Source organism: Helicoverpa armigera, chromosome 7 (genome assembly GCF_030705265.1).
Source record: "Helicoverpa armigera isolate CAAS_96S chromosome 7, ASM3070526v1, whole genome shotgun sequence".
Lineage (NCBI taxonomy): Eukaryota > Metazoa > Arthropoda > Insecta > Lepidoptera > Noctuidae > Helicoverpa > Helicoverpa armigera.
Genome location: NC_087126.1, coordinates 13107529 through 13131269, shown reverse-complemented (window position 1 = coordinate 13131269; position 23741 = coordinate 13107529). Strand labels below are relative to the sequence as shown.

General features: G+C 37.0%; 2 protein-coding genes and 1 long non-coding RNA gene across 9 annotated transcripts; 1 reads left to right on the top strand and 2 right to left on the bottom strand.

The window, feature by feature from the left end:
- Positions 1-79: 79 nt before the first annotated feature.
- LOC110372989 (regucalcin) lies at positions 80-4985 on the bottom strand. Of its 2 annotated transcripts, none has more exons than XM_064035481.1 (6): positions 4865-4985; positions 4327-4362; positions 2256-2412; positions 1536-1742; positions 1026-1238; positions 80-689 (listed from the first exon to the last, which is right to left on the bottom strand). In XM_064035481.1, the coding sequence occupies exons 3-6, from the start codon at positions 2410-2412 to the stop codon at positions 355-357; spliced, it is 912 nt and encodes a 303-aa protein (XP_063891551.1). In that variant the 5' UTR covers positions 4327-4362; positions 4865-4985; the 3' UTR covers positions 80-354. The 2 variants fall into 2 exon arrangements, with proteins under 2 accessions (XP_063891551.1, XP_063891549.1); XM_064035479.1 differs by having other exon boundaries at positions 4780-4899.
- A 710-nt stretch (positions 4986-5695) lies between these two features.
- LOC135117066 (protein ovarian tumor locus-like) lies at positions 5696-17326 on the bottom strand. Of its 6 annotated transcripts, none has more exons than XM_064035445.1 (14): positions 17187-17326; positions 16689-16936; positions 16508-16605; positions 16014-16168; positions 15231-15689; positions 14561-14854; positions 14214-14404; positions 13093-13212; positions 12850-12952; positions 11583-11774; positions 11070-11307; positions 10410-10523; positions 9756-9907; positions 5696-9483 (listed from the first exon to the last, which is right to left on the bottom strand). In XM_064035445.1, exons 2-14 carry the CDS (start codon positions 16917-16919, stop codon positions 9338-9340), a joined length of 2493 nt encoding a protein of 830 aa, XP_063891515.1. In that variant the 5' UTR covers positions 16920-16936; positions 17187-17326; the 3' UTR covers positions 5696-9337. The 6 variants fall into 6 exon arrangements, with proteins under 6 accessions (XP_063891515.1, XP_063891517.1, XP_063891516.1 ...); XM_064035447.1 differs by having other exon boundaries at positions 10425-10523; XM_064035446.1 differs by having other exon boundaries at positions 12850-12949.
- A 30-nt stretch (positions 17327-17356) lies between these two features.
- LOC135117067 (uncharacterized) lies at positions 17357-20580 on the top strand. The gene is made up of 6 exons (XR_010276627.1): positions 17357-18036; positions 18123-18335; positions 18627-18703; positions 19362-19427; positions 20127-20213; positions 20431-20580. It is a non-coding gene; the product is annotated as an uncharacterized LOC135117067 (long non-coding RNA).
- The last annotated feature ends 3161 nt before the right edge of the window (positions 20581-23741 follow it).

The window sequence follows — 23741 nt, the reverse complement described above, 5'->3', positions numbered from 1 at the left end:
AGATAACCATCACTTCATATGTTTTTTTACGCTCAGCCGGTTTTGAAACTATTCTTACTCTGAAATAAATAATAATGCGTTTTAGATAACAAATACGTATATTTCAAAATAGTTTACGCAGTAAGCGTTATGGTAACATTGGTATAAACATACATGTAGCAATATAAATGTATATCTATATAAAGGTTAAAATATACAATCACAATAATTATTCAGTATAATATCGACCTCCTCAACAATTTCAATATAATAATATCATTTAGCTACACTTCTCTTAATATAATAGTTAAACACATGGTTATAAAATTGTGATAATTATAAAAACAGCTACAATTTGCGTATATAATAACAAAATTATAGCTTAAAATTAACATTTGGGAATCCTTTGACCCCCAATCCTGTAACCATGAAGGTAGCCCCGCAGGGAGGGTCTTGGGCCCCGGTGATATTCAAACTAGCCGACGTTACAAACAGAATATCGTAGTTTGGACCCCCAAATGTGGCTGAAGTTACTTGCAACGCCGGGATGGGGACCTTTTGCAGGAGGTCACCGGTCCTGGGGTCAATTTTGAGGATACATGAGCCTTCGAAGACGGCGACCCATAGGTTCCCGTCCGTGTCAATGGTGGTGCCATCTGGGACCCCGGCTATCTTGTTCTTCTCGAAATCGAAGATGTATTTGAGGTTGGCTGTGAAAGGATTGTTTTTGGTTAGAAACAAAAGGAATATATCATGTAAGGAATTATCAAGGCTTATTTATTACACCTGGACTGGACTGTTGGGGATCCAGATTATTTATGTGGAGTAATGGAGTAAGTAATGGAGACAAAATAACGTATTAAACAACGTATTATTTCTGTCTTGCACATTAGTTAGAAATCAGTACCTAGTGGTATTACAAGACCAATGAAGAACACTGCAAACGTTTGATACAATGTTGTTTTTTCCCCATTTGAACTGGAATAGTTTGGGCAATGTGGGTTATCAGACACAAATCATTAAATTGTAAAAAAAAATATACTCACAAATCTCCCCAGTCTCGACATCATAATCATATCTCCTGATATTCTTCTCCAAGGAGTCTGTGTAGTACATGGCCTTCTGGCGCAGGTCCCATGCGAGCCCGTTGGAGATGCTGATGCCGTCCACCACCTTCGTCACCTTGGAGCCGTCGAGGCGGAACAGGCTGCCCTTCTGGAGATCAACGCTGCCTAGGGGCTCTTCTTTGCCCATTGTTCCTGGAGTCATAATTAGGGAATAATAGTACTTCAGGAGAAAACGGATTGCAGACGCTGACTTAGCAAAAAATGAACCTTCACAAATCCGCGGCCAAGTTTTAGCTTTCCTTTATTTGGAATATCCTTCACAAATTAGCTGGCTACCTAATGACGGACTAAGGAGGTGATAAAGTGATTCCACCTGACTGGTGGTTGACTGGTTTCAACCACACTTGAAGTAAACACTGCTTGGACAAAAAGCTGGGAAAAGGTAGGCCAATAGCATATTTTATCGATAAAGCCTTAACAACAGCTCACCAGCGAAAACTCTGCCCTTAGGATCAGCCTTGCCATCATTGATCCTGTTAGTATTGACATCCCGGTCGACGTCTCCGATTTCCTTCACGACGGTGGCTGGGGACCCATCAGCACCATCCCAGCGAACTATCACGAACTTCAGATCCACTCCCACTAGGAACTGGTCAGTTGTGCCCTCAACTGGTACTATGAAGCCCACGCGACCACCTGGATCGACAAGAAAATATAGGTCATAAAAAAATGCTTTTGTGTTGACGTATTTACTACTTTATAGTTGAAAAGTCTCCATTTTAGATTTAAAAAATCATTAGGTTTTAATTCTGAGATACTCATCTTGATAGGAGTGAAGGAAAATTTTGATCTGAATTAAATACTTGAGATAAGAGTTATTAAGAAATACTTAACATATTGATGATTAAGATAAAGACTTCAGATACGATATCGATCGAGACGCCTTCACAATAAAGTAGGTAAACTTTAATATTGCAAAGTCACTTATATGGTAAGAGGCCAAATAACAAAATACATATAACACCCCCTACTTCAGAGATTATCAAGCAATGCTACTAACAATAGATGCATTCTAACAGGTTCAATTGAGACTCTCCTCCTATTGAAGTAGATTTGTAAATCTTGGCGCGTCAGTCCCAGTGAATTTACTAAAGTTTTACCCGAACCGTTAGTTTGGCCATTTCTACATTTTATAAACTGTGTACTCACCAACTTTGGTCCTGGTGTGCACCCCAGTGGCGGGCACATACTTGTGGATGGTATGTTCCAGAATGCTGACGAAGAACAGCGCTTGCTGCTTCTCGTCCCAGTGCGGCCCTTCGCCTAGCAGGACCGGCTCCGTAATCTTTTGGACCTTGACCGACATCTGGGCACAACATACATAGCTTAATAAAAGCAAGTAAAATATTTTTGAGCACATTTTGATTGCGGAAAATATAAAAACAATTGCTTTTACGGCACTTCAAGCTTTATGCAGATTTTACACTATCGTCGTCCGATGCAATCGAGGCGAATGTGTTAGAAAATTGGGTGCCCAGTTGGCCAATATGTTACCTACTTTAATTATGTAATAGGTGGTGGCACAGATTGCCCAAACCCAACAACTCTCTCGATCGCTTTATTGAGGACTTGCAGCTTCGACTCATAATACATATAAGTATGAATTTATATTCGTCCAATATGTTAAAAATTTAGATTGAATAGTGACAATAAGGTGTATCAATATTCTCTGCTTTTAGTATGTAGTACATAGAATTATCCGATTGCAGATCGTAAAAAGAGTGTCTGCTAAGTACTAGGTAATCTCCATAACTACTGCAGTAATTTTCTTTTAGATATTGTCATATTAGAATCGGTTACTATATTCCTTTATAGGCATTCGAGCCTACAAAAACAAGATTACTTACCTATATTTTTAGGTACGAATCTTAATTGCTCCGTTCGTGTTTTTATGCGAGTTTAATTCAGACATCTAATTTAAATCTTAATAGCGATTCCTTTAATTTTAACTAACTGTGAAATTACTCGCCAACTCGGAATTATGTATGGTAGACTGAGCAACTCAATTTGAAAGACAAACTGAGAAAAAAATTGGTAGTTTATCACTTGATTATAAAATATTACCTTACTATTGGGTTTGCTAAAAATACTGGAACTCTAGCGGATGAAAAATGGAAAATTTAATCATTAAAATCAGGTAGCAACATGAAAATAAGTTATTACGGTACTCCACTTAGCTCAAGTAGCTAGCATAATGTTTATCTTGTTAGGTTTAATGTTGAGGTTTTGCAAAGATAATATTGATAGTTTAATTTATTATATTACTATAGATGGGTAGGAGTGTAGAAGTTTTATATTAAACTAATTCATAGAAGCATATACAAATGTACAATCATTTAAATTGTGAATATTGAAAGGAAAATACAGTTGGATTTTTATAATTTGCTTGTATAAATTAAATAAATGATTTGACTTTGACTTTGAGTACCTTTCCCAGGAATGGGTGAATGAAGAGATCTGGTTGATGAACCTGTTCTTTAAAACTACATAATTTGTTTTTTTTTTCAATTCATATTACTAATAAAAATTCAATTGTAGATTCATACCTATTGCCATCATATAATTGACAACAATTGAAGAATACTTTCATAATTTGGCCCACGAAAAAAATACTATATCACATTATTTGTAAATAGCGATAAAACAACAAGGAATAAATTATGTTACAAACATAGATAAGAAACTGCCTATAACACTCAAATGATAAATAAATATTGAATAAGAGCAGTTATGTAATAGCTTTTGCTTAATACCCACTCTAGATAATCGGGAATTGTAACTATGGAGAGGGTGCTTAGTACAGAATATTTCCATAGCACTCAACAACAATAGGTACTTCAAATCTCTGAAACTTCTGCGACAATTAAAAAAATAATTGAAAACTTTTTTAGTTTTTTCTTTAATATACTTTCAGTCTGTTTTATGTGAATGGATTATAAAGGGGTGAAATTATTATTCATGATAATATAACGGCTTTGAAAACATTAAAAAAAATGTTGTTTGGGAAAATGTATTCATGAAATCTATATAAATGCAAACATGAATGCTTGAGTTAATTTTTTTAGGCTGCTAAGAAAATTAAAGTAAGTCCCATATATAAACTAGAAAGTTAGGTACATAATAAAAGGTTGTAAACAGAATGAAAAAATTGTGGTATTTAGAAAAAATGTGTTAAATCACTTGATAAGCATCATAATAAAATAAATAAGACACCACGTACCTTATCCCACGAGCGTCGCACAGCAAATAACGCGGACTGCAATTAAAAAACAATTATATCTAAATCTTTATAAACCTAACGCTATGGTATACGTGCGTTTCCGCCGGCAGTAAGCTCGGCGCAAAACCAAACAACTGTCTTATTGATACTGGGCTTGATAACAACCACTTGTTTCAGAGGGTCAGCCGATTGTCCCCTTGATATATGCATCTACACAGCTAGAGATCTGCACTCATTAAAGAGCTCTTTTAACAACTCAGACTGCGTAAGAACATAGAATAAAACGTCTGTCTTCTTACTCGTGCCACGATAACGACTTTACGCTGCAAACATTACAATAACTTCCTTTTGAAATGTTCTGCGGTTCAAAACAAACTACAACTTGCATGGTTGTTTGAATGAAAACACCAAGGAATTTATTATATAATTATAAGAAATCGGAATGTATACTACCTAGTAGTGATGAATCATTTTATAATATTAATTAAGACATTTTTTTAAGCTTCAAATGTTTCGTAAAAAGAACAAAAATACAAACTTTTATCGCAGGTACAACTTCTTATCTTGCTGTCAAAGTTTGACTTGTCCGACCTTGACCCCAGATATCAGAATCATAGAGATGTGCTCATGCCAATCGATTAACGATAATAATATTCACCTATTAGTCGACTTGTTGTAAAAAAATATTAGAGTATTGTAACTCTCAATTAACGCGAATGTGGATTGTGCAGAGCTGGTTGAGTTGAAGTTAGCCACAAAGATACGAGAGACTGCTATTTTTTATTGTCTTCGTTTATATAACATAACTGCCGTGTCAGAAAAAAACCGTAACTGCCATTAGGTACCTTTAAGGCTGCGGCTCCACTGAGGAGGAGACGAGCGCTTCGAAGAGAAGTGTGGGGATCGACCAATCACATTACATGAAATACACATTTCGTCTTTTTCATATAATGTGATCGGTCGATCCCCACACTTCTCTCAGCTCCGCTCGTCTCCGCCTTAAACCTAAACTAATCTCGTGGTTTTATCTTGAAAGAGTTTCTACTTGAAGATTTAACCACGCATTGTATTTGTTGCATTAATTGGAATTACTGGCAAGCCTTGGCAGCAATCATTTTTCCTTTCTTGCTGAAATTAGTAGCAAATTTTGGTGTCTTCTCTTATTTCACTTTATTTTATTCTAGATTTAACCGAGTTATTTCATATTTTCGAAATAAATGGTTGAGACAGGAATTCGATATTTCTCTAGACTTTCGTCTTCGTTATAAAGAGAGAGCTCGTCGTTCCAACGGTTCTATATCGTGGATTTAAGGATGCCACTTACAGAACTCATCCTTTGATTATTTTCTTAAATAAATAAAACAACATATCGAAAAATCAGTTGACATTTATTTGATGGAATTTGGAAAAAAATTACAAATAACATCCCAAAGGCGGACATAACGCTAACTTTGAGCTCTGTACAACCATACAGTTACGACATACATCTACCATATAGTATATTCACAACACAATTATTGTATGTATTTATGTAGGTTTAGCTGATATGACGACAATTTCGTTCTTTGGCAGTCACGTTGATCGTTGTTACTCCACCACTGTCACTGCCAATTTACACTAAATACATCAAAAGTTGGCACATTTATTACACTAACTATAGCGAGAACAAAAAATATATATTTTACGCCCTAAATGACGAGATTACAAAGTAACTGACGGTATACTTAAATAAAGTAACACTAGACTATAGTTACGTAAACATTAATTAACGACTAACATAAAATTCTAACTCCTAGTGATTTAAAACTAATACTGAAACACCGAAAATGACTTTTATTACAGTAAACATGACACATACTAAAGGAGTACACTTATTTTTTTGTATTTTTATTTTGTATAGTTTTAACAACAGTCTGTACAAACATTTAAGATTTCGTTACGTACTATAAATATAGGTACGTAAAAAGAAATAATTTTATGCGGTATAGAGAATATGCAAAAATATGAAGTAGTTCAAAATCATGGGCGGACTGATCAAGAGAGGTACATCTGCAGCAATCAAAGATAATCAAAATAATGTTTTTACAGAGTACGCCGTTATATCTACCACGTGTTTACAGTCCATGTTCCACCCTACAAGCACGACTACTAGTTTGCCAAAATCTTTCAACTTCTACTGAGATTACGCGCGAATCACAGCCAAATATCATATAAACATTCCAAAAATACGTTTGTAGTTAAATTTATCATATAAACGGCGAGCTCTAGGTAAGGTGTAAGCAGAAATAGTAGTAATGACATACTATCGACAAGTGATCCCCCAAAAAGGAGATCTGACTTCAGTGGGCTTCCTCGAGCCTCTGTGACGCGATAAATGCACACAACTAATGATAGTAAATGCAGAGACTAGGTGCTATTCAGACAAAAAGCACTAAACCAGTTATATTCTGAGAGAAAATTCACATCATTGTGTCAATGACTTGATTAGTTGACTGACATTCCTCATATGCCGAAATCATTCCTGTTAGTCGATTTTGAAATAATTAAAGAAAAATTAACGACTACCCAAGCACCAGCTTTTCTTACAAATGATATTTTTATGAGATCAAAGTAGGATACTTATGTGTTCACGCCATTTTATCAACTTTTCGTACAAAGTGCGGTCTTTTTTTTTGTTTAGAGATTCAAAAGGTCTGCGATTTTATCGTGAGCCTGAGATCTGAGAATATTTAAAAGTAAACTATTCATAGTGGGAGCCTTACACTGAGGCATGTGAAACCGTATTGACTTATTTCTAACTAAACTAAAATTAAGCCAAATAATTACTAATCACGACACATGTCTCGACTAATATAGCAGGGGCTACATAGCAGGAATGTATCTTATGTAGCCGTGGTACAGCTTATACTGGAGCGCATGTGTTGTGATTAGTGAAAAAAAAATAACTAAAAGAAACAGAAACTTAAATTTGCGACGTAACAACTACAAATGGCTTAAAATTTACAGTTTCACCTTACATTACAAGGAATGATATACAGCGCCTAACAACTACGCAACATTGTATGTATAGTGCCGTAGCATACAAAAACATTACGTTAACCCTGTTCTAGTCAATTTTGCAGCACCAATGAACACTTTAGGGGGTTCCTAGTCAATATTAAATACTAAACGGGGTACAAAAATGGGAAATAGTATCAGTCCAAATTAATCACAGAAGGTGCGCGATAGTAATCGGGAATTTTGAAGAGTTTTAAGTTGTTCATTCATGTTCATTACAAAACCTCCCCTCTTCGCGTTAAGTACACATACAACGCTAATTTACAATTTTTCGACAACATTTGTCACATACTTCCAAATCGTAATAAATAACAAAAAAAAAAGAATCATACCATGCTGTGTTCGGGTTTTAATGCATTTAATGCAAGTCCTACAAATTTCGTTGTCCTTACAGGATCTAATTTGGTTCCTACTAAATACTGAATGTTTTAAATTGACGGAATCGCGAATAAATTGACACAAGTTACTGGTACCGAGTACATATATGTATTTACGTATGTATGTCCCGAACACAGCACGGCATGATGGCATAACACTGACACGAAGTTTCCTGTGTTCCAAATGGGTCAGTGTTCATTGTATATCGTATACTTTCGATGAGCATTGTCGTTGTATGCTAACAGTTAGTCACCGTTGCTGCCGTTACTGAGTCCCGAAGACTCGTTGGTGACTAAACATTGATCGGCCGAGACTTACCGATTTTTGAACGAGAAAATGTTCAAAAATCAAATGCATCTCAGCCGATCGGTTTGTTTTATCTAAACGTACACTGAAATAAGTGCTACGCATTTTTAGGATATCGTTTAACTCAAAGTTATTTCCAGGCAGAAGTTGTTATTCGATTATTTCAGTGTACATTTAGTTGTCAATACTCACTGTTCAGATTATCGACACACAAAAACAATTTGCTTTGCAAATAGAAGATGTGGGTACCAATCTGTAGCGTGAGAATTGTGAATATACTTACATGCTTATCCTTTGAACGTCCACGTTAGTGTACACTCCAAATGGTAAGCAGATAAATATATCATGTAAGTTGTACCACTTTCAAGTGACAAGATAGCTTAGTAGAAATAATACTTATCATTGTAAATACTTTTACAAATTGTACTTTGTAATTTTCAATTACTTTTCCGAAGATTAATTTTGAGCTAAATAGAAAGTTTAACTTAGACGTTTACAGTAAATATTATAAAGATAAATTCACTTGAAAGTGGTTAGTGTTACAAATTCGTTTCAATTTCAAGTCGTGCCAGATATTACGACGATTATCGACTTGTAGAATTTATCCGATGTTGACGATGTTCCGACCGAACACACGATTAGTCGAATAATCAACTAAGGTCACATTTACAGGAGTCTTGAGAAGAATAAACTTTAGAGAGTTATTCACAAGTGAAAAGGAATAATGAATAGAATAATCAGCACTGAGCTCATACTTTTATGGCTTGCCCCAGTAGATGATAACTTTAGTCGATTACTCAAGTAATAATAAGTTGTTGAGACCAGCATTAGGAAGAAAATAGACTGGAGATCTATTACAGTCATTAATTGAATTTTTATTCGAAACACTTTAAATCAATAAGTAATTTTGGTGGTAATTTTTAATTTATCTCAAGTCTAAATTCTTCTAATGCATCTCACATTTGTGAAAACTAGCACACACTGGATGATAAATCTACTTGCTTGTCTAACACCAAATCTCGATAGCTTGCTTGCAAACCAATACAAGATTGACAAGTGTTGGGCAAGCAAACAGTGGAACCAATGGACAATATTGGGACCAATACATAATGGGAACTGTTAAAAGGTACTTTGAATCCTCAAATGGTCGTATATTGTTTTCTTGCATGTTTGTGTGCTGGTTTATTTTTTGTCTATTGTTTTTTTTCCATGTATGTGTGTCTGTGTGTGTGCTAGTTTTTTATATGTCGTTGGTCGGTATGGTAGCGGTTTACTTGTGCTCGATGTGGTGGGGATGCGGATGGGGATGCGGGGGCGGGTAGTGCGGCGCGTGGGGGTAGTAGGGCTGCATGCCGCCCTCGTACACGCTCTCCTCGTAGCCCACGTAGCCCATGCCGCCCATCATGCCCATCATTGCTGGAAAACAAGTCACAACTTTAGCACATAAGTTAGAGTACATTATTGGAACTAAATTACATTAAAAATTCTCTAAAGTTAATGTAAGCTACCAGTAAACATTTTTATGATGAGTTTGCAACATTTGTCGTGTGTGAGTGGAGTAAGTGTAGTCATGTAAAGATTGTCTTACATAGCATTTTATTTGCTGGTATGTCATATCTACATTCCTGTCATAGTGGTCAAGTGAATAACATTTTTAAGACTAGTATTGTTGATTACTCTTGTGTTACCTGGGTCGGTCTCGACGGGGTAGTACTGTATGGGGTAGATGGGCGGCGGGTAGGGGATGTAGGGCAGCGTCAGCAGCGGCTGGTCGAGCACGCACTCGCCCTCGCCCGCGCCGTACGCGTGCGGCCCGCGCTGCTCCGTGTGAGAGTTACGGCTGCAATAAGGCAATACATACATTACTCAATAAAGTCAAGCAGCTATAATAAACTTCAGGATGCATGAATTTATATAAAGTGCTTAAACCAAATGGCACTTAGGCGTCGCGCTTCCGCTAAGCGAGCTCAGAGATCGAGTCGCGCAACGAGCCTATCGCGTTGAAGCCAGTGCCGATACGCGACGCAGGCGAGAACCACACGAGATATTGATAGAATTAATAGAAACTGTTTTAACTGCAGGTAATACCATAATAAGAGCACCATTTTCTTCGTGGTCCAATAGCTCCTGAATAACTCTCTTTCTAGGTGCGGATAAATTGTCCGACATAACATAAGAATATAACTGTCGCCTATAAAAAACTACGAAAATTGTGAAGTCTAGAGCGCTAACAACTGAATGCACAACAATTACACCTACATATAGAAAATTATTCGTCCAAATAGATAAAGTTACAGATGAAATATAATGTAACTAACTATAGTAATGAAAGATATAATTACTTGTAGTAAACTGACCGGTTGTTGGGCCCCTTGTTGCCCATGTTGTTGTTATGCTTGTTCTGGTTGTGGTTGGAGTTCTGATTGCCATCCTGGTTGCCTCCGCCGCGCTTGAATCTGCAGAAAAATTGTATAGAAATTATACGCTCCTGAGACTTAAATGGATGAAGTTATGTTAACGTTTGTTATAAAAGCAAAATTTTTGTGGTTTTATGCTGTGTCTGTTTTCTCAGAGGGCTATTCCAGTCTGCTAACATAGTATCAATCACACCATGTAATCTGACATTATCTATAATTTCTTTGTATCTTCTTAAGTCTCAGTTAGAGACAGTCTCAGCTGTGAAAGGGGATTTGACGTAACTTTTCTAAGTTTGTATGTACTTTCTAAGTATACCTTAGACACCAATGGCTGATAAAAAGGTGAAGGAAAACATCTTGAGGAAACCTGGACTATATAGTCTGAAATCACCAACCCGCATTGAGCAAGCGTGGTGATTAATGCTCAATCCTTCTCCATGTGAGAGGAGGCCTGTGCCCAGCAGTGGGACGATAAAAAGGCTGTAACTGTAACTGTAATTTGATTTGTTGAGAATTGTTGTATATTCAAAAGTGATGCAATATCAAACTTGTTGAGCTAAGATTTGTCCAGGGTTGCAGTGTTACCTGGGGCCCAGGAGAGGTCGCTGCGCGTTGCCCTTGCCCTGCGGCAGCGGCGGCTTGTCGGGCTGCTTGTGCTTGTGGTCGGGGGGCGGACGCTCGTGCAGCGTGACGCTCGCCATGTCCTGCGCCAGCTCGCGCGGCGAGTAGTGGCGCGGCGGCGGCGGCGGCGGCGGCGGAGCCCCGTACGACGACCAGAAGCAGTCCACGCCCAGGTTGTAGTAGTAGCGGAGCGTTGTTATATCTGATGGTAACGTAATAGATTGGTGACGAATCGTAAAAATAATGTGTCGTTGCAGAGTCGGAGCTCGATCACGACAATCACATCACCAGCAATAAAGCTGAAAATTCAGAATCTAGTATTTGGGCCAACATGTACATATCAAAACTTTGGGCCGCTTTCAACCAGACCTTTTGGAAATCAATGTGGTGGTTGTGTTCAGGAGTGGACATCCTACGACTAAGATGATGTTGATTCATAGCACAATCGAACTCAGGTTTACTTGTGTAAGAACTCACCATTCATGGGCAGATCAGCGCCATTAGCCTGCACGCTCTTGAAGACGTGCGGGTTGACGCCGGGCGGCGGCGGCGGCGGCAGGTGCGGCGGGTGCGGCGCGGCGGGCGGCGGCGCCCACACCACGCCCTTCACGCCGCACACGTAGCCGCCGCCGTAGCCCGGGCCCACGCCGCCAACAGGGTTCACCGCGTCTGGTGGGACAGATCATTTGTAAGTGGTGTAACTTATGTTTAATGTCGGTCGGTTATCTAGGCTTTGAGACGGAATACGTCAATTTCCCTGAAGTCATGTATGTGGTGATCGACTTTGCCTACTCTATGTAGTACAAATAATTTATGTACAAAGAACCTTTGATGAGACAGTCTTATTTATAAACATGTAACTCATGCCATATGGAGACATCCAAACCCAAATGTATGTGACCTTTATTGAACAATGCATTTATACTATTTAAATAAGGTACAAATGCCATTATTGCATTCAAATAAATAGTCCTCAAGGTAAAAAACGATGCGCTTTTACTACAAATCCGTGATGTTTTTGAGCTTACCCTGTAATCTTCTATTTAGATGTTTCAAAGGGGTCATCGCAACCCCATAAAAGAATGACCCCAAAACAACGTGTAACTTACATCATGAATGAAACGTTCAAATTACATAGAACCGTCCCTTTGTAAGGGACGCACGCGCACCCTTTGTAAAAGGCTATTTCAACACATGACCCTTTAAATCTTCTTTGTTTGTCCAAAGAATATTGAGGTCAAGTGCGCAAGAATAATGACCTTCGCATTTATTCCCGTTGATTCTTTAAAACCTTGAAAATAAGTTTACACGACCACAGATGAATGGTGTTTGTTTGTACGCATAACTTGAGAACAGGATGGAACAATTTCGCAATATCCTGTATTGTTATTTTCATGTAGGTAATTGTTATTCACAAAAAATTACCATGATATTTGTGTATGTTTTTTATCTAGATTGATAGGTGTTGAACTATTTTTCAGAGACTATTTTAAAAGTTTTTATTATTTTAAGACTGGGATCCATTGAGTTCCATACACCATTTAATGGAACTATGAGGATGGAAGGCAACCCACAGGCAGATCAAGAAAACGCTGGCGAGAAGACCTGGATACTTTCCTCGCCGATTGTCTACATCACATTTTCTTCACATATAAAAATAATCTTCTATGTGGGAGGTCTTTGCCCAGCACTGAGACAGTAGAGGCTAAATAAAATAAAAACCTAGAGATATTGGTATACTTACTGGTATAGGTGGTCAGCGTGTTGGTAGTAGCGGGAGTCGAAGCCCGCACCGAAGCAGGCGACGTGATCCCGTGCGCTACCATGTCGCCGCTACCACCAGCCTGCTTACATAGCATATTTTTATTTTAAAACCATTAACAAAAATGACACTCCAAGTTCCAGAATAGATAATGTCCAAAAAATGATCTTAATGCAATGAAGAATTATCTAAAATCAATCGAATAACAATCAATGCACTACTAACCTGGGTATGATGGTTGTCATTGGGCGTACCGCCATTCGGCTGAGTATGTGCGAGCTCGTGGGGCGGAGCGCCCGCGCCCGGCCGGCAGTCCACCATTAGGGGCAGTGCTTCAACTTCAACCTGACCAAAGATCACTCAGTAAGACACTCGACAACACATTATGCCACTACTACTAACCCTTTAGATAAATTACTGACAGCATACAACTGATTTAGGATAGTTTTACGGAGATAGTTACGCGTACTGTACGGACAAGATAATATTATCAAATGACTGCAACTTGTTATTTTTTAATAAAAAGAGAAGGTAATTAAATCTGACCGTTCACGAAGGGTAAATCCATACTTACAGGAGGGACAGGAAGGGGACGCAGAGTGCACCCCTAGCTTTGAGAGCAACCCTCATTAGATAGGTATGTAATTGAATGCACCTATCTAAAAATATAGTACTAGTGGTCAGGAGAATGCTCGCGGCGCTCGTTGGCCTCTTGCTATTTTTTTTGTTTCTGGATATTTTTATTGCAATAGGCATTTATACAGAAAGTTGAAAGTAGATACCGTAAATCTGTCAATAATTTAATCTAGCATCTACTCACTACACAAATAAAAAGTGGCTGAAATACTTAAACAACACAAAATCTAACTACGAAGCTACATGCTACAACACAAACAATCTAGCTACAAGCTACATGTATCCCAATTTGATTACCTCTAAAATAGCTACGATATGGTACTTGTGGGATTTATAAGCACGTCACTTTAAAACTTAACATTTTTTTGAGATAATTTGCCATAAAAAAAAACAAATGAAACTTAAAAATTAAAGAAAATAAAACGGATGCGCAATGAGCCCTTTGGGTGTTTGTAGTAGGGCTTTCATAAACTTAATACTAAGTACATTATGAATACAAAGGCACTGTTGTTTGTTTTAATAAACAAGTTGAGAATATAGCTAACGTTGATGGTTTCAGTTGAGAAGAATATCTAATGTCATCAGAACACTCCAGCTGACGCTTGAGCAAAACTCTGCAGTACACAAAGTTTTTACGATCGATATTTATTTAGTGATATGCTTACAAGTCGCCCAAAACCTAGTTCTATTTGTGTCTAGCTACAACTAACAGGCATCGGCTCAAAGTTAAGAAAGTCCAGGTGTTGGTATGTGAAATCGACGTTGTTTTGGAAAGATAGCTCTGTGTCTTCATTCCACGACACTTTGGTCGGCTTGGTCACCTTCTCGGGCGCCTTGTCTTCCGACACCACTTTGGATTTGTTTCGGGCCTTGCTCAAACCTTGTTTGAGGGTGATGTTGCCTGGTCGTGAAATACCAATTGAGTACGCCAAGTTATACAAAGTGTGAAGTAAAAGAATTGTGCTCAGTACTAAAATTTGTTTTCTTAATTTTTTAATAAGTAATAAAAGGCATTTGGAAGAAGAATAACTGAATAGTTTGATGATACAAGTCGAACCTATTTGCTGCAACATTTGGCTTAAGGTCAGGAACTGAGAATGAGCCCGGGAGTATCTGTACGGAGGCGCCCACGGCCTTATTTCCTCGAGAGGAAGCGGTTCCAACTGCTCGAAGTTGACGACTCGCTTCTCGCCCAACTCCTCGATGAACACAAGGCAGGGACCCCCGTCAGGTCTCATTTCCTGGATATGGCAGTGGTACGGGACAGTCTGCTCCGGCTGCAGTTTGCACAAACATTTGACGCCCACTTGCAGGGTCGTTCCATCCGAATATCTCGCACCGTAACGCATTTCTGTAATACCATGTTATAAGTACCGATATAGGTAAATCGTATGTAAATATAATGCCTTCAAAAATGAACCAGAATAGAACGAAACGTCAAAACAAAGCACATCTTCTCCAATTCATATTGATCTGCTGCCCTCGTTGCATACAATATAAACCCCGACATTTCCGCTCTTACGAAAATCAATATCAAAACAGCAACAACGAATACGCGAGGGAAAGTTGTGCGAGTCCGAGTAACCAGTTCGTAATAAAGATAGCGAATTAACCGAGCGGCCGATCAATTGTAAAGGAACAACACGCAAGGTCGCTTGAAAACATTGCAGATAGATATGTTTGTTTAGAGTTTCTGGTCTATTCCGCTGTGGCGAAAACCTGTATACCTCGTCGCAGTTCACTCCAGACGTCGAACTCAATGTTCCTGTAGATATCAGGATCTAAGGCTTTGGCCACTTTGTACGGAAACGGAGTGATGCCATTGTCGAGCAAGTCTTTCGCGCTGTTAACGTTCAGGCAGTTCATACAGACGTTCTCAAGCTGTATGAGGCTGCGGTTGAACACGAAGATGCTCAGGGACTCCTTCAAAAGACTAGCTCGCTCCAAATCCTCGGTATGGTGTTTACACTTCAGAGCTAGTGCGTTAGTGTTCCTGTCTTTATCATCGTCAGCAGCTTCTATGAATATCTTAGCTCGTTCTTTCTGCTTTTTGCGACGTTCCACATTCTCGGTCATGAAGTATTCGATATGGTTAGTGGGAACCTTATCATGTAGCATTTTGTCGACGGCGTAAGACAGGTCTTTGAGTTGGTACACACCGTCATAAAGTATTTCATATACCAAAGCTATAATGATAATGTTGCATTTCACATGGGTTATAGTTTAAAGCAAACTGTGTTGAATAAAGAGTAAGATTTAAGACTTATTTTCGATTTTAAAGCTTGGAAATTGTGATAGAATTAATCCAATATAATTAGTCTTTATGATAATATCATTGATAGTCGCTGCCAAGCAAACTATGAAAAACGGTTTTTAACAAGGCACATAATAAAGCCATTAAAAAACAAGATTAAGTACCTATATTGTAATTCTTTTCAAGTTCAAATTAAAAAAACATCTCAATTCAACTAAATTGTTTGGGAAATTAATTTTAAGATAAATGAACTTACACTGGCAAAAAGAAGAAGTGTTTATGAAATCTTTAGTGTACACCACATCAAAATGCTTAGTATCAGGAGAATAAAACAGGTATATCGGGTCTCCATAACCATTGCATATTTTTGTTTGTGGACCTTTGTTGGCTTCAAATATTACAAAGTCACGTCTGTAAGGGTTTAATGGCAAGATATATTCAGTGTTAAGGCTTTGTGCCTAACACAAGTTGCAAGATATTGTAACAACAATTTGGAATTATATTTAAGTGCAAATAAAGAAGTTGCAAGGGTAGGTATGCTACAGCGCAGCCGAGCTCAGCAGCAGTGCTCAATCCAATTTCAAAACATTATTGTACAATCGTACAAAACAGGTAACCAGCATTGAGGAAGTTCTCAAAAAATGTTGGTTAATTATTATACAAACAAGCTTGTATTAGGCACAGCATTGTGAAACGTTAGAAATTATAACAAGAAGTGGGTAGTCAAACTTCATATGGAAATGTTCTTACCTATAGAGGTGGCTCATGGCCGATATTTCAATTAGACCACCCCATTCTGAAGGGTTGGACATCTCTTTGAGATAATTTTCAAACGGACAAGTCAATGACTACAAAACAAAAGTATTATGTTAACATAACAATCAAACGATTGTGAATACTAGGTATTTGACAAACATGTAACAAAGCCTACCCCTTCGAAGAGGTGTCTCTTTGTAGCCATGAACTGAACGCAATCCAGTCGGACTTTGTGGAAGTACCGCTGGGTGTTATAAATGTTCTCAGAGACGGCGCGGAAAAGACAGCTAGAGTCCCTAGCTGTATGTTTACGGAAAAATCCCATCTCATCCAACCATCTGTCAGGCTCCGAGGAACGCTTGTGTATCTTCCACGGGCCGCGACAGCGGATCGGAGAGGGCGACATAGTACACTGCTAACAATCTGCAGGTAAACAAAAACAAATGACGCTGCCGCTCCGATCAACACATCCGCCAAAAAATTCTAACAAACCGACTCCTTTCACATCCAAATAATAATCAAAACAAAGTTATTGAACGGATAGGGCATCCAAAAACCATATCGTAGCTATATCGTCTGGCGAATGCAAATGGTTGTTTTGCTGTCTACGATATACAACACGTGCAAATGTTAAATCGTACGTATGAGGCTAAAATATAATGAAAACACTTACCGAAATAATATATCCCAACTGTCAGCATCAGTGTTGAACTTTATTGTTTGTGCGAAGTTGTTTTTTACGAAAATGTAATGAAAATTGCACGTGCCAAAAGCAAACCGTCAAGAGCCGGCGGGAAGCAAATCAAAATTTACAACAGGGGTGACAATCTTAATAGTGGCAAACGAGAAAACGTATCATTATAGGTCTGCAAAATGAAGTGAGACAGTAAATACATTGAGGTCCTTACATGGAAGTGTCATTTTAATTTGGTAGTATTATAATGTAAGATATTAAAGAAACTGAAATATAGATGGCGTTATTTGTAATGACGATGATGCGCGATTGCGTAGTAGTTATGCTTAGGTGTGTAAGAGGGCGCTATCACATCTTTTATTGGTTCTACTCTTACCCTATCTTTTTTTTCAGCTAAAATAAAAAAATAAATAATAAAAATTTTGAGTTGCATATTGAAGCAATTACTAAAATTTAATGTTTATTATCAATTAGCCAGAAATAAAATAAAATTCAAGAATTTATTTTCTACTGGCAACATTAAATCCATTTTCTACATGCAACATTATGCAAAAATTGTCAATCAAACAAATTTGGCTGCCGGTTTGCGCTGAAGTGCTTTTCGGTGTCTTGTTTGTTTTTCCAGATTTTTATCCCTATTAGTGCTTTATCCACCTAAGTCCGTTAAGTTGAGCCTCTGCTCCTTCGGCCGTGTCGATTTTGTGCTTGAGGTGATCGAAATCTTGTGAATTTTGTGCTTGAGATAGGACTCGTTGACCCGTTTTGTGATAATTAATATTTATCATGTCTAATAGAAAGTGTTGTGTTCCCGGATGTACAAATGGCTTAGGTAAGCATTTATCAACATCCTTAAAACAAATAGTCGTCATTTTGTCACGACTCCACTGAATTCTAACTTGTTACCCTTTTTTTCAGACACTACGGGGTATTTACATAAATTCCCTAATCCAGATAAGGATAGGCAGCTATTTAATACATGGGTCTTTCATATTGGTGGTGACATTTTGCAACTTGAAAATAACCATATTTTCAAATACCGCCGCGTCTGTAATGATCATTTCGAACCAAAATATTGGTGCCGGAATAACCGACTTGCCAAAGGAGCTGTACCTACAAAAAACATGCCAGGTTAGTTTTAGTAAAATACCCAAATTAAGGTACCTGTTTACCTTAAAGAGTACCTAAGTCTCAAATTTCTAGAGTTGATGTTAGAAAGAAATAAACAGTCATGTTATTTGAGTTTAAAGTAAACTTTCCAAATCACAAAATGAAAAGCTGCAGTAAGTCTAAAACATCTGAATAGAGATTTCTTTGGAGCCACAATTTCTGTATGTACGCAGTATGTCATACAAGAGTTTCTATATTACATTTCAAAATTTACTATATTTATAATTCATATTATTTTATCGTTGTTTACAGGATTATCTTGCTCGAAATTCAGCATTGAAAAAGAGCACTAAGACCTCTTCAGATTTCAGGACCGTCTACATCAAAAGGTATATTTTATCATATACATATAAACAAGCAATTCATTTTATACATACATACATACATTTACATTACGTATGTACTAGCTTCCACTTGCGGCTTCCGCATGGTGTATTGATAAAAGTGGCCTATGTCTTAATCCAGGGTATCACCTATCTACATACCAAATTTCAACCAAATCGGTCCAGCCATTTTGAGTGAAGTTATTTCAAAGATCATTTATTCCTACAAATTAGGCTGAAATTGAGTAACTTGAATGTCACATTTACCAAAAATCCTTTGCTATTTTAATTTGTTGTAATACTTAAATAGCACTGCATTACACAATTTTGGTACCCTCTTGACTGAATGAATAGGTAATGAATCATAGATCAAATGTTCCAAACATAATATGTGGTATCCATAACGTCTAGTTTTCAAGGTACATGTCAATTATGATTTCTACTACTCTCACTTAGGCATACAAAACCATTACCATGTCTGAAATAATTTACTTTTGTATTACTTTGTTTTGTTTAATACTTGTTTCTTTTCAATAATGTCAACATATTTGTGCATAATATGCGGCACCCATGCGGACAGCATATAGTGTAATTGATAGATAGACACTAGCAATAAATGATGTAATAATAACATATACTAATCACTGAATATTATTATTTACAGAACCTGCGCATCTACATATACACTCACAAGGTTCAATTGAAGATGTACAAATGAAAGAGAATCTTGGTGAGTGATCCTACATACAAGCATTTAATCAGCAATTATTTTACACATATTCTGTCCTGGAACTCCTTCATGCGCCGGATAAAATGTAGCCTCTCTCGATAAATGTGCTAATTTACCTTAAAATCATCTTAAATTGAATTATTTTTGTTGTTCCTGAGTTATAATTTTGCAAACAATTAAAGTAAACTAGCCTCTCTATAAACCTATCCCTTAAGACAAGAGTGATTGATGAAATACAGTTTGTTAAATTACATTTATATGTCATATGCATAAGTCCTAAAATGTTAACATCCTTATCACTACATAGTATAAAACAAAGTCGCTTTTTCTGTCATGTGTCATGTTGTATGTCCCTATGAACGCTCAAATCTTTAAAACTACGCAACGGATTTTGATGCGGTTTTGTAATAGGTAGAGTGATTCAAGAGGAAGGTTTTATGTATAATAACATACATTAAATACTGGGAAATACTGTTATCCCGTGAAGCCGGGGCGGGTCGCTAGTTGATATTATAAACTATATAAAAGAAAAAGTAACTTTGTCTAGTAGTGGGCTGGCTTTAATTAATTCAATATGATTCAAATAATGGTTACTCAATATGAACTGCTACATTCATGATGATGGTAATGATCATCAGCTTAATTGGTTTGTATATAATAGGCACACATTTCTTACCAAATATGTTAATGACCTTTCAGATCCTGTCACTTCAGAATCTCAGTCTGTACACAGTGATAGACAGCCTCATAGTGAAGAAGAAAATGTTGAGGTGGTGAAAGATCTTGGTAAGCAACACAATTGTAATCAAACTTAATAACTTCAAAGCTGAGTTTGCTTGTTACACTCACTATCATGGTTTATTAACTAGGTACTGATTTATAGATTTAATACATATTTCAATCATGGGATACTTTCACACACAACTAGCTTTGATGCTATCTCACTCATATGTACTCTTAAATTCTGCAATTTTTATTCATATGATTCTTATTATTTTTTCAGTGCATCGCAAAGTTAAATGTGTTAGTAAGAAGGCGGTAAAACAGGTTGCTGTTACGAAAACTGAGCGTGCTCTGTATCAGAAAATGCTGCAAGTTGGTGTGAAACTCAGCAAATGCCGTAGCAAGGTTAAAAGCAGGCAATCAAGATCAAGGCCCTGCAAAATATTACTACAAACCCTCAATTTTAGAAACTCTAGACAAAATGTCTAGCACATCAAAAATTTTAACTTTGCTGCAGTTCAGGGAGCACAAAAGGAAAAAAAGGCCGGCGTTTCACATTAGAGGAAAAATTGTAGCTTTGACTATCCTCAAGCAAAGCCCAAAAGGATACAGATTCCTGAGGAAAATCTTTATCCTGCCATCACGCCAAATTTTAATAAAATTAATTAATATGGCAGATATAAATGCTGGTATCAATAAAAATTTGATGGCACAAATAAAAAAAGCCACACTTAAAATGAAACCAGAGCACAAATTATGTGTGGTTCTTTTTGACGAAATGTCACTAAAACCGAATGTGGCATACAATGAAAGGAAGGACAGAGTGAGTGGGTTTGTAACCAATGGGCAAGAGACACTGCCTGAGTATGCAGATCATGCGCAGGTATTTATGATAAGAGGACTTATAAAAAATTATAAGCAACCCGTTGCATACACATTTTCTCAGTCTGCCACAAAGGGACCAGAACTGGCAAAACAATTAAAGGCTGTCATCACAGAACTACAAAATGCTGGTCTTAATGTGGTAGCAACAGTGTGCGACCAAGGAACAAATAATGTTAACTGCATTAAATTCTTGTTACAAGAAACAAGAGGTATTCTGTTAAGAAAATCAGAAGAACCTGAGGGAAATATTATTTTAATAAATAAACAGGAAATCATTCCCTTGTATGACCCACCTCACTTAATGAAATGTATAAGAAATAATTTAATAACGAAAAATCTACTATATAAAAAAGACAACAAAATGCTAATGGCAAAGTGGGAACACATAACTGCACTGCACCAAGAAAACCCAGGCTACAAAGGCATAAGACTGGTGCCAAAATTAACAGACTCCCACTGCATTCCCAGTAAAATTCCACGGATGAAAGTTAAATTTGCTACGCAACTATTCAGCCAAACTGTAGCATCAAATATGGGCTACCTAGCAGGTAAATAAACTTTATTACATAATGTTTTCACATTGCATTATTTTATCGATACTTATATATTATAAAGCTGAAGATTTTTTTGTTTGTATGTTTTCTTAACCATGCTAATCTGAAGAACCAATCCAATCACCAAGGTCGATCAGGTCTAATTTGAAATAATCTTTCACCGTTAGATAGCTCATTTATTGAGGAAGACTAAAAGTGACTTTTAATCTGGGTGCGCAGTAGCTTTCACGGGATGCGGTAGAACCGCGGGCGGAAGATTGTATAGTAAAAGTTTTCACAAATTAAAACTGCTCCCAGTTCAGATTTAATAATAACAAGTTTCTTATTGATGACTAGATGCCATAGTAGCCAGTGTATCTGCCTGCCACAGGAGGTCGCGGGTTCGATTCCCGCATAAGTCAAACATTTATGTGTGTGGGTGTTTCTACATATGTACACTATGTTATGTTATTTATAAAATATTTATATTTATATAAGTTCATTTATTGGTTGTCTGCTGTACCCAAATTACAAGCAAGCAATGCTTTGTTTGGGACTAGATTGCGTTGTAAGAACGTGTGAGGAATATTTATTAATATTTTTTCTTATTTTTGCAGAAAAGGAATAATCTCAAGATGCGCAAAATACAGCGGACGTCATCTTGTTTTTTGACAAACTTTTTGACTCCATTAACGGAAGCTTCGGGAAAAGGAAGCACAGTAAACCACTGCTGGGACCTGCGACGCCGAACTCAATACATCACAAAACATGGATGGAGGCAAAAATATTTTTAAAAAATATGAAATTTGTGAATGTAAAAACCTCGAATGTGGAGTATGTTCCCACCTTAAGTAACTGGGTATGGACACTAGAAGGAATAGAACTGCTTTTAAAAAAAATTGCTGCGAAGTACGGAGTGACATCGGTTTGGTTGCGGCATCTGAATCAGGATCCAATAGAAAATTTTTGGATCGATAAGGAGTCAAGGATGCCGCAACGTAAACCCTACTCCAGATGGATTTGAAGCAGCATTTAGCAGCCTTTAATAAACAGCCTATCTAGTGTCCATGCCCCAGGGACAAATTGTGAGGCAGATAATTGCCACGCTTTGCATGAAGTTCTCATCACAAGCGGGGCCTGCAAAGAACAAATAAATTGTGAGCTCTCTGAGATTCCGGACATTGAATTTACAGCCCTTGAAGACAAAAGCGACCCCCGTATAATTGGGGGGCTACAATATGTTAGCGGTTATTTTATTAAAACCGCTAAGAAGAAAGTCTTCAAGGGTTGTAGTGAATGTAAAAAAAATTTAATGTCCGATCAGGAACACGATTATTTAAAATATAGAGAGTATGCTAATAAAAAATGGCTTTGCAGTCCCAGCGACTCTCTCTTAAATTGTGTTTCGAATCTGCAGGATATAAATTACACAATAATTAAAAAATGTTTGGAAAAAAAATATTTAAAAGATTTCATCAAAACATTAATATTTATACATTTGAAATTCGATTTCATAAAATGTGAAATTCATAAAGAAAAATTAATAGACTTTTTAATCAATATATCCTGCAGATTCTTTATTTACAATTACTGTAAAGATATTAATAAAATATTAATAAATAGGAGAGAGTGTGATGATGATACGGATTCCTATAAGCTAAAAGCGAAAAAATTATACATGAAATGTTTTAAAAGAAAAAAATAAATTATATTAAAGGTTATCAGTGTTTTATTTATTGAAAAACATCTTATAAATATTAAACAAAAAGAAACAAAAATCTACCTAGACCCAGTAACCACTGCTTTATGTAGCTATATGTATATATATTGACAAATAGTTTCTTAAACCTGCGTTCAGAAGGCGCCACTTGTCTTACTTAGTTTGGTAGTCGAGTTGGACCTCTATTTCATAATATAAAAAGTACTCTGTGATTTACAAGACGGCGTTTTTGCAAGAATGTTACCACATTAGGAGCGCATTCCTTTCTGGTCAACATTCTGTATCTCGTTTTCACAATAGACAAGATTGCATATTGCTATTTCATCTGCGTAGCTAAATGCTTAACATGTCGTTGTTGTATAGCATCCCGGCATGGATATTTGTAGCATAGACAACAAAATTGTGTTTGATAGCGCGATTAAAAAAAACAATTATTTTTGTTTTCTCATTATT

Coding starts and splice junctions, on each gene's coding strand:
- LOC135117066 (XM_064035442.1), bottom strand. CDS start 16,919: ATGTCGCCCTCTCCGATCCGCTGTCGCGGCCCGTGGAAGATACACAAG. Junction 14,855..15,230: donor CTGGAGTGAACTGCGACGAG/GTATACAGGTTT, acceptor ATGGTATTACAG/AAATGCGTTACGGTGCGAGA. Junction 11,775..12,849: donor CACGCTGACCACCTATACCA/GTAAGTATACCA, acceptor CTGTCCCACCAG/ACGCGGTGAACCCTGTTGGC.
- LOC110372989 (XM_064035481.1), bottom strand. CDS start 2,412: ATGTCGGTCAAGGTCCAAAAGATTACGGAGCCGGTCCTGCTAGGCGAA. Junction 1,239..1,535: donor TAAGGGCAGAGTTTTCGCTG/GTGAGCTGTTGT, acceptor TTATGACTCCAG/GAACAATGGGCAAAGAAGAG. Junction 690..1,025: donor TGTCGAGACTGGGGAGATTT/GTGAGTATATTT, acceptor ATCCTTTCACAG/CCAACCTCAAATACATCTTC.